At 33.9% G+C, this 13,202-nt stretch overlaps 1 protein-coding gene across 1 annotated transcript; it reads left to right on the forward strand.

Moving 5' to 3' along the window:
• Nucleotides 1–9,249: 9,249 nt before the first annotated feature.
• LOC108359630 (uncharacterized) lies at nt 9,250–10,246 on the forward strand. Its single transcript, XM_017611564.1, has 2 exons — nt 9,250–9,690; nt 9,721–10,246. Exons 1-2 carry the CDS (start codon nt 9,280–9,282, stop codon nt 9,817–9,819), a joined length of 510 nt encoding a protein of 169 aa, XP_017467053.1. The 5' UTR covers nt 9,250–9,279; the 3' UTR covers nt 9,820–10,246.
• The last annotated feature ends 2,956 nt before the right edge of the window (nt 10,247–13,202 follow it).

A 13,202-nucleotide genomic window follows, 5' to 3' on the forward strand; every position in this document is an offset into this window, starting at 1 on the left:
TATAGTGGTCCGATTCTTCCGGTTCCGACAAATGATTAATACATTATAAAAATACACCCACCTACCAAATTTGATCCGGATATCTCGAAAACTGAGAGACTAGACTGCATACAAACAGACAGACAGACGGACAGACGGACAGGCGGACATGGCTAAATCAACTCAGCTCGACGTTCTGATCATATAAGTATACATTTTCATGGGTCTATCTCTTTTTGTTCTGGTACTTATAATACCATTTCATGCTCATGAAAGGTATAAAAATTAAATCAGCACAATGAATAAAACTAAGTGAAATTTTAGCTTAATTTCTAATCAAACCAACATGTGTATGTATGTAACTGAATCGCCTAATAATAGCTTTACATAAGTTAACCCAACACCCTAGCACACAGTCAGCATTGCCGGCTTAACAAGTGCACCGAATATGACACCTGCTAATAATAATAAACAAAGTAACGATCAACGGCTACAAACAGACTATGTGACAAAAGCCGTGTGATCTGCTGACTCAGCATACTCGCAAAGCATAAGCAGACAATTATAGCAAATAATAAGACAATAATAAATATTGTAAAAGACGCCGATGCGACACACATGCAACGATGAGCGGCTACAAACATAGAGCACATAGCTATAGCCGTGTGATCCGCTGGTCCAACATATTTACAACCAAATGAAAAAGGAATGCAACAACAACACAAAGCGACAGCAGTTAGGGCAGCATTTTATATAAGACGTATTGAAGTGTTTAGAGTTTAGTTTTTAGTATGAACTCAATAAATAACGATTAAAATAAATTACTCATATAAAAAGATTATCACATTTTCGACCTTAACTGCCTAATCTGTGATTAGAAAAATAGATTAGCCATACAAAATTATAATTATAAAATTATCCCAGATCAAACCGATACCTTTTTGGTGTCCAACCTAGTTTTATAGATTATACTTGCGAAGAAGAGAAGGAATGTCAAATGTAAAAGTAAACAAAATTGACGCTAGTAAGGAAAAGAAGTTTGTAAAGGTATTTTTAATAAAATATTCAGTTAAAATATATTGAAATAACATAATATGTGTAGCAGAAAAAAGTGACCACGGTGGCACAGAGAAGGAGTTTACCTTTTTCTCGGGTTGTGCGAATAACTAGCACAACCAATTTGGCAGCTAAGGAGCTTTGATTGATATTATATTTATAGTGGGTGTCCCAGAAGTAACCTGGCAAACTTGAGGAGAAGGCTTTTTCAAGTAAAAGTGTCACCGTTTTCGAAATATTTAAATTTTTTTGAATTAAAGAAAAATTGCGTATTTTTATGTATTTTCTTGCACCTACAGACAAGGCTATACTTAGTAAATTTTTTATGTAAAATACTTCCAGATAGTTGCTTCTCCATATTCAAATGCAATGTAGTTACAATATATTAAGGAACCATCATAAAATTATGACTATTTTGGGATTTTTAACTTTTTGATATTTTCTTCTCCAAATTTGACTATCTCTGGTGCAAAAAAATGTACTGAGCTATAACTTTACATTACGTAAAAAAATTGTTCATTTAATAAATATTTCGGAAATGTGCCACTCTTACTATTTCGAATAGAATAAAAAAAGAAATAGCCGCTTTTATGGGTAAAGGACTGAGACACGCTAGAATGTATTTAATAGATTTAAATTTAAGTTGCTCTTGTTACCGACCAATGACATGCTAAATAGTAGAAAGGTACATTATTACCTGCTCCTGACATTATTTTATGTTACTTACCGGGATTCGGACTAGAGTCAATAACAAGGGCTATATCTATCAATATTTTTTGTCAAGGATGGGTTCACGTGAAATAAAACATACATGAGTTGTTTGCAGAAAAATTTATTTATTTATTGATAAATATGCTCAAATTGGCGACCTTCTACCTTCTACTCTAATACAAGCTCGGCACCTTTTAAGAAAAGACGCTTTTAGAGATCTTAAACTCAACTGGGCTATCTCAGCAGCAGCTCCATTTATTTGTTCCCGCAAATGCTCTTCGTTTTGAATTGCTTTTGAATAAGTTTTGTCCTTAAGACAGCCCCAGTAGAAAAAATCGAATGGATTCAGGTCTGGCGATCGAGCGGGCCACGTGATTGGTCCATATCGTCCAATCCATCGGCGAGGATAAGTTTCGTCTAAATGAGCTCTTACTTCACGCCCGTAGTGAGCAGGACATCCGTCATTTTGCTGCCATAGTCTTCGCCGCAGGTTCAAGGGTACATCTTCTAAAAGAGTTGGAAGCCTTTCCTGAAGGAACTTTAAATAACTGTGGGAGTTGAGCGTTGGCGGCACTTCCACAGGCCCCAATGTCTGACAATTAAAAATACCGCACCATAAATTTATTTTGTACTGGTACTGCGAACGATATTATCTCATTTCGTGAGGATTGTCTATCTGCTAACTGTGAAGGTTATGTAAATTAAAATAACCATCACGTTTGTATAATAATTCATCGCTCCAAATTATTTTATTAAAAGAGTTGGGGTCTGAATCATGCATTCGCAACATTTCACTGCAAAATCTAACCCTCGACAGGCAATCTCTCTGAAGTCCATGGACCTAGTTCCAATTCCTCTAACACAACTTTAACATCTACCGTTGCAGGACGTCCTGTCTCGCCGCCACGCCTTCCAGGTATGCGACCTTAAAAAAGTTAAAAATGATAGTTAAAAGAAGAATGGCTTCAAACAAGAAAGGTGTAAAAATCTCTTACCTTCATATATTTCTCTATGGTTCCGGGCGAATATTTCACGGCCCGGATGCCGACGATTGGGGTATCGCTCTGCATAAAGTCTTTGAGCAGCTCTGGCATTACAGCAAGCTTCACCGTAAATTAGGTGAATATGCGGATATTCATGCGACGTATACTGCGTGTTCTCTGTCATAGTATTAATAACACAATGTTCGAAGGGTCCAATTCCACAAAATCCACTTTCATTATTTCCGGTAAGTAACACAAAATAATGTCAGGAGCAAGTAATAATGTACCTTTGTACTATTTAGCATGTCATTGGTCGGTATCAAGACCAACTTAAATTAAAATCTATTAAATACATTCTAGTGTGTCTCAGTCCTTTACCCACAAAAGCGGCTATAACTTTTTTTCTATTCGAAATAGTAAGAATGGCACCTTTCTGAAATATCTATTAAATGAGCAATTTTTTTATCTAATGTAAAGTTATAGCTCAGTACATTTTTTTTCACCAGACATAGTCAAAATTGGGAAAGAAAATATCAAAAAGTTAAAAATCGCAATATAGTCCTATGTTTATAATGGTTCCTTAATATATTTTAACTACATTGCATTTGAGTATGGAGAAGCAACTATCTGAAAGTATTTTACATAAAAAAATTATTAAGTATAGTAGATGCATAAATATTTCAAAAACGGTGACACTTTTACCTGGAAATTTTTTGTTTATCAGAGAGCTCACCACCCCACCTGCCTTCTCCTCAAGTTTGGCCGGTTACTTCTGGGACACCCTGTATGTAAACGTACTTTTATGCTTTGCCGTTCACATATGTTTGCACATCAAATTTCATGAGTACCTAGTACTCACGCCTTTTTTTAATGTCCTACTCACGCTCTCACATGCCTGTCTGAGAGCAATAATAAAGTATTTTGGCATCATGATACAATTATTCACAGGTATTGCTTTCCCATAGAGTTTTGCTTCACATCGATATTCGTGCTCTTTTATTTTCATTCGTTATTTTCTAAATGTTGCGAATAAAACTTCTCACTTAAATTTAAGCAATTCATAACAAAAATTGTATAAAGAAAGTCGCCGCTACTCCCTTTGATTTCTTTTGTTTATTTAATGTTTATTTTTTTTATGAAAATATAGCCGATTACTCAGCAAACACCATATACATATGTAAGTCTCAGTTTCAGACTTTGTGAAAAAATTATGAAAATTATGCAAAATTTCACAAAAATTTTTAACTTTTTAATCAGCATCTTTACAAAATGGTATGCATGCAGTTTTGTAGTCCATTAAAATTTAGTACGACATGGTGAAATTTTTAAGTAGCAAGGACATAACGTTGATTTTTGTAATTTTTTTACAACGGTGTTACGAATTTTTTCCATACAAAGTATGTTCTCTTTTTTTTTTTATATGGAAAATAATGCGGAACATCGCCAACACAAAATTGCCAAAAATCAACGGTACCTTTAATAGCGACTACCTTAAATTTGCATTTTACTATACTAAAATTTTAAATTTTAAAAATGCAGAATTTTCATAATTTTTCCATAAAATGTGAAACTTGGATTTAAATGGTGTTTGCTAGTAATCAGCTATACCTTCATCGATATTCGTGCTCTTTAATTCACTCCGTTATTTTCCAAATGTTGCGAATAAAACATCGCACTTAAGGTTAAGCCATTCATACCAAAAATTTTATAAAGAAAGTCCCCGCTAAGTCCTTCTTTGGAAAAAATACAGTGACCCAAATATAAAATGGGACGTTAGATTTAAAAAAGTTTTGGTTATTTTTATTTAGTTTATTTAAAGTTTATTATTTTTTCATTAAAATTTAGCCGGTTACTCAACAAACACCATATAAGTCTCAATTTCAGACTTCGTGCAAAAATTGTGAAAATTCTACAAAATTTCACCAAAATGATTAGCTTTTTAATCAGCATATTTACAAAATGGTATGAATGCAGTTTTGTAGTCCGTTAAAATTTAATATAATATGGTGAAAATCTGAAGTATCTAGGACTTACCGTTAATTTTTGTATTTTTTTTTATAACAGTGCACATTAGGTCAAACGATTACTTTTTCTGTGCGAAATTAATAGCTGCTAAAATATTGAATTATTTTAATGTAAAAAAGGCAAACGTTAAAACAAGTGTAAAGGCAGTAAATAAAATGTTACACAGACTTGGCTTTCTTAAAACAGACTTTTCTGTTTTTTGTATGTTCAAACGATGAGTATATGTGTTTAGGTAGTACTCAAACACATTGTCCAATTAGCTTACATAAATGGTTTCTTCCAGCGATTAGTTATGGCGTTATCGAAATTCCTAAATTAAAAAAAGAAAAATATTTACTACATGTCTCGCAGGTATGTCTTGAGGAGAGATTCCGAAAGCAGTTAGTCTTCATAAAACACTTCATTTTCACTTGAGGTTTCAGTATTTCCAAATTCTCCACCGATATTATTTATACTCAGAATACAAATGCTGCTTTGTGACACATTTACCAAAAATCGCTGGTAACTTCCTGAAAAGAATACGAATGTTTATGAAACTAATTTGTTTCTAATTTCTCTCAAGGATTTGCCTTTTTGCGAAGGCTGCTCATCAATGGTCTTTGCGAATCGCTAGTGTATTTGTAACATAGCCTCGGCTATGCTATAGGAGATGAAATGTAATCCAAATTGAGGCTGCTATTTTTTTTTTTTTGCTATCACATACTTCCATTTTCACTATTTATCACCATTAAAATGGATTATTTATCACCAAAAAATGTTGGAGATATTTTTGGAGATAAGTAGCTAAAAATTTGGAAGCTAACCAGCTATCCTATTTTAGCACTTTAGCGATAGCGAAAGTTAGAATCCGGCTGATGGTCGAAACAGTTGGCTTTTTGATTTCGAAAAGAACCTCATCAGCAAGAAACGCTATGTTTTCAGATCTAAATATTTTAGCATCCTTTCCAAATTGTTTCCCTTAATTTTCATATTTATTTGATAAATAATTGCAAAAAATACGCGTTTTTTCTTCTAAGAGTTTCATGGAACTTTCGCAAATATCAGCAGCACCAAATTTTTTTTTCAACATGGTTGACAATTGAAAAAGGCATTTCTTTTTTCGAACATCCAATCAGCCAAACTTCAAACAACTTGCCTTTTGTGATAGCATGATAACCCAGAAAAAACCGTTTTTCTTGAAAACGGCTAAAAACGGCAAGTTAAGTAAAATAAATTCAACTCATTACATCTTAATTTATCCATTTCCGATGCCATTTTGCTTGCCGATAGTTAAAAAAATTTTAAAAGCTTACATAAAATCATAAATGGAAATAAATCAGAAAATTTGTGAGGTTATGCAAATAAGTCAGTTTTTTTTGCAAACAAATGATAAAAAGTCACTTTTTTAAATTGGGACATAGGTTCTCACTTAGATATAGTTTTGTTTCCCATTTAAAATTTTCCTTTAGTTATTCGAACTTTACAAAAAATATGCGGTATAACGGTGTTTTTTATTTTACAAAAACTAAGTGAAGTTTCTGTTATTTCGGAGTATTCCCTACAGAATGGCAACAAAAAATAATGTAAAACTGCCTTTACGAAATTGGACTTTCGCACATCCAAATGTATCATTTGACCTAATGTGCAGTGTTACGAATTTTTTCCATAAAAAGTATGTTCTAAAGTATTTTATATGGATAAATAATGCGGAACACCGTCAACAAAAAAATTCCAAAAATCAACGGTTAGTGTCAGCTACCTTAAATTTGCACTTTGCTATACTAAAATTTTAAATTAAAAAAAGGCAGAATTAATTAATTTTTGCTTAAAATGTGAAATTTGGGTTTAAATGGGGTTTGTAAGTAATCAGCTATACTTTCATAAAAGAATAATGAGCTAAAATGTCACGTCCCCCTTCATATTTGGGTCACTATATATATTTACATAAAATAAAAACCTTTGAAATCGGCCCAGTATTTTAAGACTTTTCGGATTAGAGAAAATTCTTTAAATTTTATATACTTAACACAGGCCGACATGAAAATTTTCTCCGAGATAAGGCTAGCTGTTTCTAATAGATTTTGGGTCGCCACATTTGTAAAAATGGGAACTTATATGTACATATATTTGAACTTTAATAAAATACGGCAAATACAGTGTTGCCACTGCCTTAGCCTTTAAAGTATCCATAAAAGATCTAAAACTGTATCCAAATATATCCACCGAAAAGAGCGGACATTTTTACACAGTGCGTCTATGGAAAACAAACTCGGCCCCTTAACAAACTTATTAACATGTAGTCAGTATTTTCCCATCCTTAGACACGGATTTGGGAAACAGAGGCCCGTAGTTATAATCATAATTAAGTCGACTCAAAAGTTAGTTGCAGCTTTTTTACAAAATTTTCAATGGGATATCTGTCAAAAAAGCTGCAATTAATCGTATATAGATTACTTTTCGATAGCTCTAATAGTTTCTGAGAAATTATATAATCATTCCAGATTTTTTTTTTTTTTATGGAAAAAAGCAAAAAAAATCAAACTTTAACAGGGAAAAAAGTCAAAAAATAACAGTTTGTGTGTAAACAATTTCCACTTGTGTTAAAGCCTGTTCCTTTAGCAAAAAACTAAGCTACCAATGAAGAAAACCGATACATAAATAACAAACTAATGATTGGTCAAATGAAAATGCGCAAGGATTTTTTGTATGAAATATCAGCAGAAAAGAGTGTTACTCATACGCCACGTACACCCGAATAATGACTAATTAATTTCTCAGAATCTATCAGGGCTATCGAAAAGTGATATATGTACAGTTTATGGAGAATTTCATTTTCCGTATCTCGTATTACGATTATTCTATTGGTTCGTAAGATATACGTCATTAAGTAAAACCACTATTTTTTAAGGCTGAGGAACGGTAAATTGCATATATCTCGAAAAGTTATCCATAGACAAAAAATATCTCGATTTTCGGAATCACCGATGAATTATACATGGGAATTAGATAGTGGCTTCCATAAAACATTTTTGCTGTAAGCCAGTGTTATTTAAAAACAAATCAAAACTTCTAAAATCACAAACATAGTATGTGGTTTTATCGGAGGTTCACAAATATAACGTGGCAACCTAGCCACATTTTTCGGCCCGAACTTGTAAAATTTTTGTCCACCACGAGTTGCCGATTTTGGTACGAGTAGGTCGAGGTGCCTTGAACACCATTTGTATAAATACAAAAAAATTATTTTATTTATTTTTAATATTAAAAATTTCTATACGTCGAAGCGTTCATAAATATATAGCTACAAATATCCACGGATGATTTTTAATTTTTTTTATCTGTACGCAACTCCTCATAAAAAGATTCACACACACCAAAGTACAAGCAATGCGATGTCCGAGTTAGTGCTACTCCACTGTAGATGTCCATATGTACATATGTCTGGATGTAAGCGTGCAAATATGTCAATTTAAGTTTGCGTTTAACCCATTTAAGCGGTCAAAGTTTTTTTCGTTCCAGTGGTTAATAAAATACAATTTTTATAGTGAATTTTCATGAAAGTTACATGTATCGTCGAGAAGATGTTTCATGCAAAATTTTAAATGACAAAACAAACAAATGGCAATTCGCAGAAATTTAATAATTTGTCTGGATGGAGGCCGGCGAGGGGAGCACGAAGCTGATCAACCGTACATATGTATGCACATATTTACATTTATAAATGCATACATATTTATGCGTTTGTCTTTTTGCAAGAATAAAAATTTCATAGGTGATGCAACTTTTTTGGCGCCTTGCCGCTTTTCTTGGTTCTAATCCCGGACGTAGCAGAAAATGAATTGTTTTTTTTTTTTTAATTGTCATACCCATATTCCATTTAAAATTTTACTATTAGCTTTGTTGAAATAATATACCTATATAGAATGATATGTAGGCACATACGCATGTGTAATTTTACATAATCGCTCAAATTTGCCAAAAGCTACTGAAAACTGTATTGTAAATGTTTTCACTAAAATATCTAAAATGCAAGTTATTGGAATTAAAATTTTATGTGAATCAAATTTTCATTCCCAGTTTTAGAAATACACATACATGTATGGAATTAACAACCGCAACCACGCTGTCAACTTTATCTCATTTGCTCACTCGTTTTGAAAATTTCTTTGATGTATACAACAACAACACTGCTAAATCCATGCAGCCAGCTTCTACTTGCGCCCCAACAGGTGCTATGGGCTCTGTCGACGTAGTTGCTAATGCTGCTGAAACAACAGCTGATACTGCTGCTAATCCGCCGCAGCCTAATGATGCTGCTGCTGCTGCTAGCATTTCAACTGCGACGCAAATTCCAATCGCCGCTACTTCGCAATCTTCGTCGCCTACTTCGGGTATTGTTGTCAAGCCTCCTGCAGTTGTTGGTAACGAGAACGAATGGAGAACAGTGCAAAATAAAAAGAAATACAAACGAAGTAATAAAAATGAAATTGTTAACAACAAAGATTGCGCTCCTAACAATGCTAATGTTGAAGCAGGTACTAGTTCAATGCCTGATAGTGCTGAGAGCAACAACAATGCTCCCATTACAAATGATAACATTTCTTCTGCCGATAACCTGTCAGTTTTGGGTACTGGTAATGCTGTGCTTGCTCAACAACAAATAAATGATGAAAGGGAATTTGAAGACAATGCTGCGTGGGCAAAAGTAAACAACAAAAGGCGAAATAACAACGTAGTTGTTGTGGGTTCTAATGCAAGCACCGAATTGTGCATTGCTGATCGTATGATGTGGGCGCACTTGTCGTCATTTGATCCTAAAGTCACTGCTGATGATATTAAGAATTATGTGTGTAAGCATGTGAACATTGATAAAAAGGCTCTCTCTTGCTATGCTTTAGTTAAAAAAGATGACCCAGCAGAAAATCGTACCCACGTTAACTTCAGGTTGGGTGTTCTATCTGCCGAGTTTAATAGTATTCTTGATGCGAAAATTTGGCCTATAAATGTAAGAGTGAAACCATTTAATTTTTTTCGCAAACGGGGAGGTCGCAAACGAAGAGGTCGAACCCAACAACAAAATGTGTAGAAGCCAGTACAACAACAAGATGTGCAGAAGCCGGCGCGGCTAATAATAATATATATGACCTTAAGGTATATTTCCAGAATGTCTCTGGCATTCGAACTAAAGGGGAGGCAGTACGGCTTTTTAGTTCTCGTTTGGATTTTGATGTCATTGTGTTTGTTGAAACCTGGCTTACAATTAATTTCTTTGATAGTGAGTATTTTGACTCCAATTTGTATAACGTTTACCGCAAAGATAGAGACTCCCTGAAAACCGGCTGCGATAGAGGTGGGGGCGTTCTCATTGCTGTTCAAAGAAAATTTCATTCTCACTTGGTTGCGCTTGATAATTATGATTCGCTTATGGACCAGCTATGTGTTAGCATTAAGGGAGCTTCTTCGCCAAGCTCGCTGTTTGTTATTGCTTCATACATTCCACCCAATAGCGCGGATTACATTTATAGTGCACTCACTGATAATGTGACCTCTTTAATTCTAAGTATGGTAGCTGATAATCATGTTTCTGTATTAGCTGGCTTTAACTTATCTAATGTAGGCTGGTCTCCTATATCAAACTCTGGCCTTATGCCCATAAATATTAGTAAGTCGCATGAGTCTTATCTTGTAGACAATATTTTGAGCGTTAACTTAGTGCAAATTAATAAATATGTAAACAGGCTTGGCAGAATTCTTGATCTTGTTTTCGTCAGTGACAATATAAACACCTCAATTGAAGAATGTCATTTTCCTTTATCGCCATCTAACTTGCACCACGTTCCTCTGACTATTAATTTTGAGTTTTATAAGTTTGCATCAAATGCCTCTGTTGAAGATGTACGTTTCAATTTTAAAGCCGGTAATTTTTCTGAATTAAACTTATGTTTATCTGAGCTTAATTGGGAGGATTTATTTTCTACCTCTGATGTCTCAGCTAGTTTTTGTATCTTTAAAGACATATTATCTGAAGTGTGTCTAAAATGGGTTCCCATTGTCAGGAAAAAAACATATAAACTTCCATGGTACAATCGTCGCCTGAAGAAGTTGAAGAATCTGAGGAACAAATTCTTTAAAAGGTACAAGGCTACTGGTAACTTTATATTTTATGCATCATACCAGAAATACATGAAGGAATTTAACTGTTTGGATAAATTTCTTTATAGAAATTATATACTTAATGTTGAGTCAGGTATAAATGCCAGCCCCAAATCATTCTGGAGTTTCATCAAATCAAAAAAATCTATCTCCAGTATTCCATCTGCTATATTCTTGGAGAACGAATCTGCTAGTAACTTAACTGATTCAGCAAATTTATTCGCGAAGTTTTTTAGCTCTAATTTTATATTGGATGATAGTAACTCCGAATTTGTGGCTGGTTCTGGAGACAATGTTTCTTCCGTAAATTTTGGATCTCTCAGACTTTCATCTGAGGATGTTTTAAACGGAATAATGGGTCTTAAGCCTTCAGAAAAAACTGATATTGATGGTATTTCGGTTTTTTTGTTCAAAATTGCGCCCGCGTTAATTTTACCACTTACAATTATTTTTAATATGTCTCTGGCTTTAGGCTATTTTGTGGAAGATTGGAAAATTACGTGCATTACTCCTACTTTCAAAAGTGGAAATAAGAATAATGTTTGTAACTATCGTCCGATTTCAAAGCTGTCCACCATCTCGAAGCTTTTTGAGGTTATTGTAAAAGAGAAAATATATTTTGCAACCAAAAGTCTAATAACACCATTTCAGCATGGCTTTATTCCAAATCGGTCTACAATTACTAATTTGACTGAATTTAGTGAATACTGCTTCGAGTCTTTCCAACTTGGTATTCAAGTTGATTGCGCGTATACACTGACTTTTCCAAGGCTTTCGATAAAGTATCACACGTGGTGCTAATTAGTAAGCTTGAACACCTGGGATTTCTGTTTTTTTAAAGTGGATAAAATCTTATCTATCTAATAGGCAATGTGTGATCACTGTTGATAACACCAACTCACGACCTTTTATAGCGTGTTCAGGCGTTCCTCAAGGAAGCATTTTAGGTCCACTGCTCTTTGTGTTATTCATAAATGACATAAGCAGTTGCTTCTCTTTCGCTAAATACCTATTATATGCTGACGATCTAAAAATATATTCTAATATTCAAAATCGTGATGACATTAATAAAGTTCAGGCAGATATTGATAATCTGCAGGTCTGGTGCTTAAACTCTCACCTCTCCTTAAATATAAAAAAGTGCTTCAAAATAACGTACGCGAAGGTACAGAATGTTTTGCCTTCCACCTATATGATTGATGACTCTGTTTTAGATTCTTTAGAAGAAACTAAGGATCTTGGTATTTTCTTTACCTCGAACTTTTCTTTTAATAGCCACATAAGCTTTATTATCGCTAAAGCGTACTCACTTTTGGGCTTTATTAGGCGTAATTGTGCGAAATTTTCGGATCCTTATACTCTTAAATTACTTTATACAGCCTTTGTTCGGTCAAACTTGGAATATGGTGCTATAATATGGAGACCATACCATATTTCCGCAGTAAATAGAATTGAAAGGGTCCAAAAAATATTTCTTAGGTTTGCGCTACGCTTATTGAACTTCTCTGAGCCGATGCCTACTTATAATTCGCGGTTACTTCTAATAAATTTGAAAACGCTGGAGACAAGGCGAGTAATTCTTTCATTATCTTTCTTTTTCAATATTATTAGTGGTGACATTGATTGTACATCTCTTCTCGCTCGGATTAATTTTAACATCCCGCGGAGGTCTCTGCGTATTGTTGTACCCTTCTATGAACAAATTCTTAGAACTGATTATGCTCGAAATGCTCCCATCGCTCGAGCTATCAATGAACTTAACAGGATCTCGAACTCTGTTTCGTTTGATTTCTCAATATCTAAGTATGAACTTATTAACATATTGAATACAGTTTTGTAATATATTGTTAAGTTTTTACGTTGTTTGTTACATATAGCTCATAGTCTGTAAGAAACCTGTATTTCATAGACTTGAATAAATAAAAAAAATAAAAAATAGCGGCAAATCAGCTGCACTTGATAGCAGTAGGTTGAATAAGGAATATGAATTAGCAACAAGAGTTTACGGGGTGTGCATAGCTCAGTGGTTAACGCTTCTGATTTTGCACATCGATGATGCGGGTTCGATCCCTGCTGAAGTCTAGAAAAAAGAAGTCTGATGAGGAGATGTGGTGATCTTCGAAATAGCTGCAATAACTTCTACAGCTTAGACTTTGTTGCTTTTCCATTTTCCTAATAAGATTATCATGGTACAAAGCTCAATAAAAATATTAAAATTAAATGTTAATAAACCACAATAACATTGACAAAATCACTGACATCAAAAACTGCCTCAACTAACAGCTGTTAATTTGGTGTCAAATGCATTTTCAGTAC

This window comes from Rhagoletis zephyria, unplaced genomic scaffold (assembly GCF_001687245.7).
Source record: "Rhagoletis zephyria isolate East Lansing unplaced genomic scaffold, Rhagoletis_zephyria_1.1 Rzeph_scaffold_00425, whole genome shotgun sequence".
Classification (NCBI taxonomy): domain Eukaryota; kingdom Metazoa; phylum Arthropoda; class Insecta; order Diptera; family Tephritidae; genus Rhagoletis; species Rhagoletis zephyria.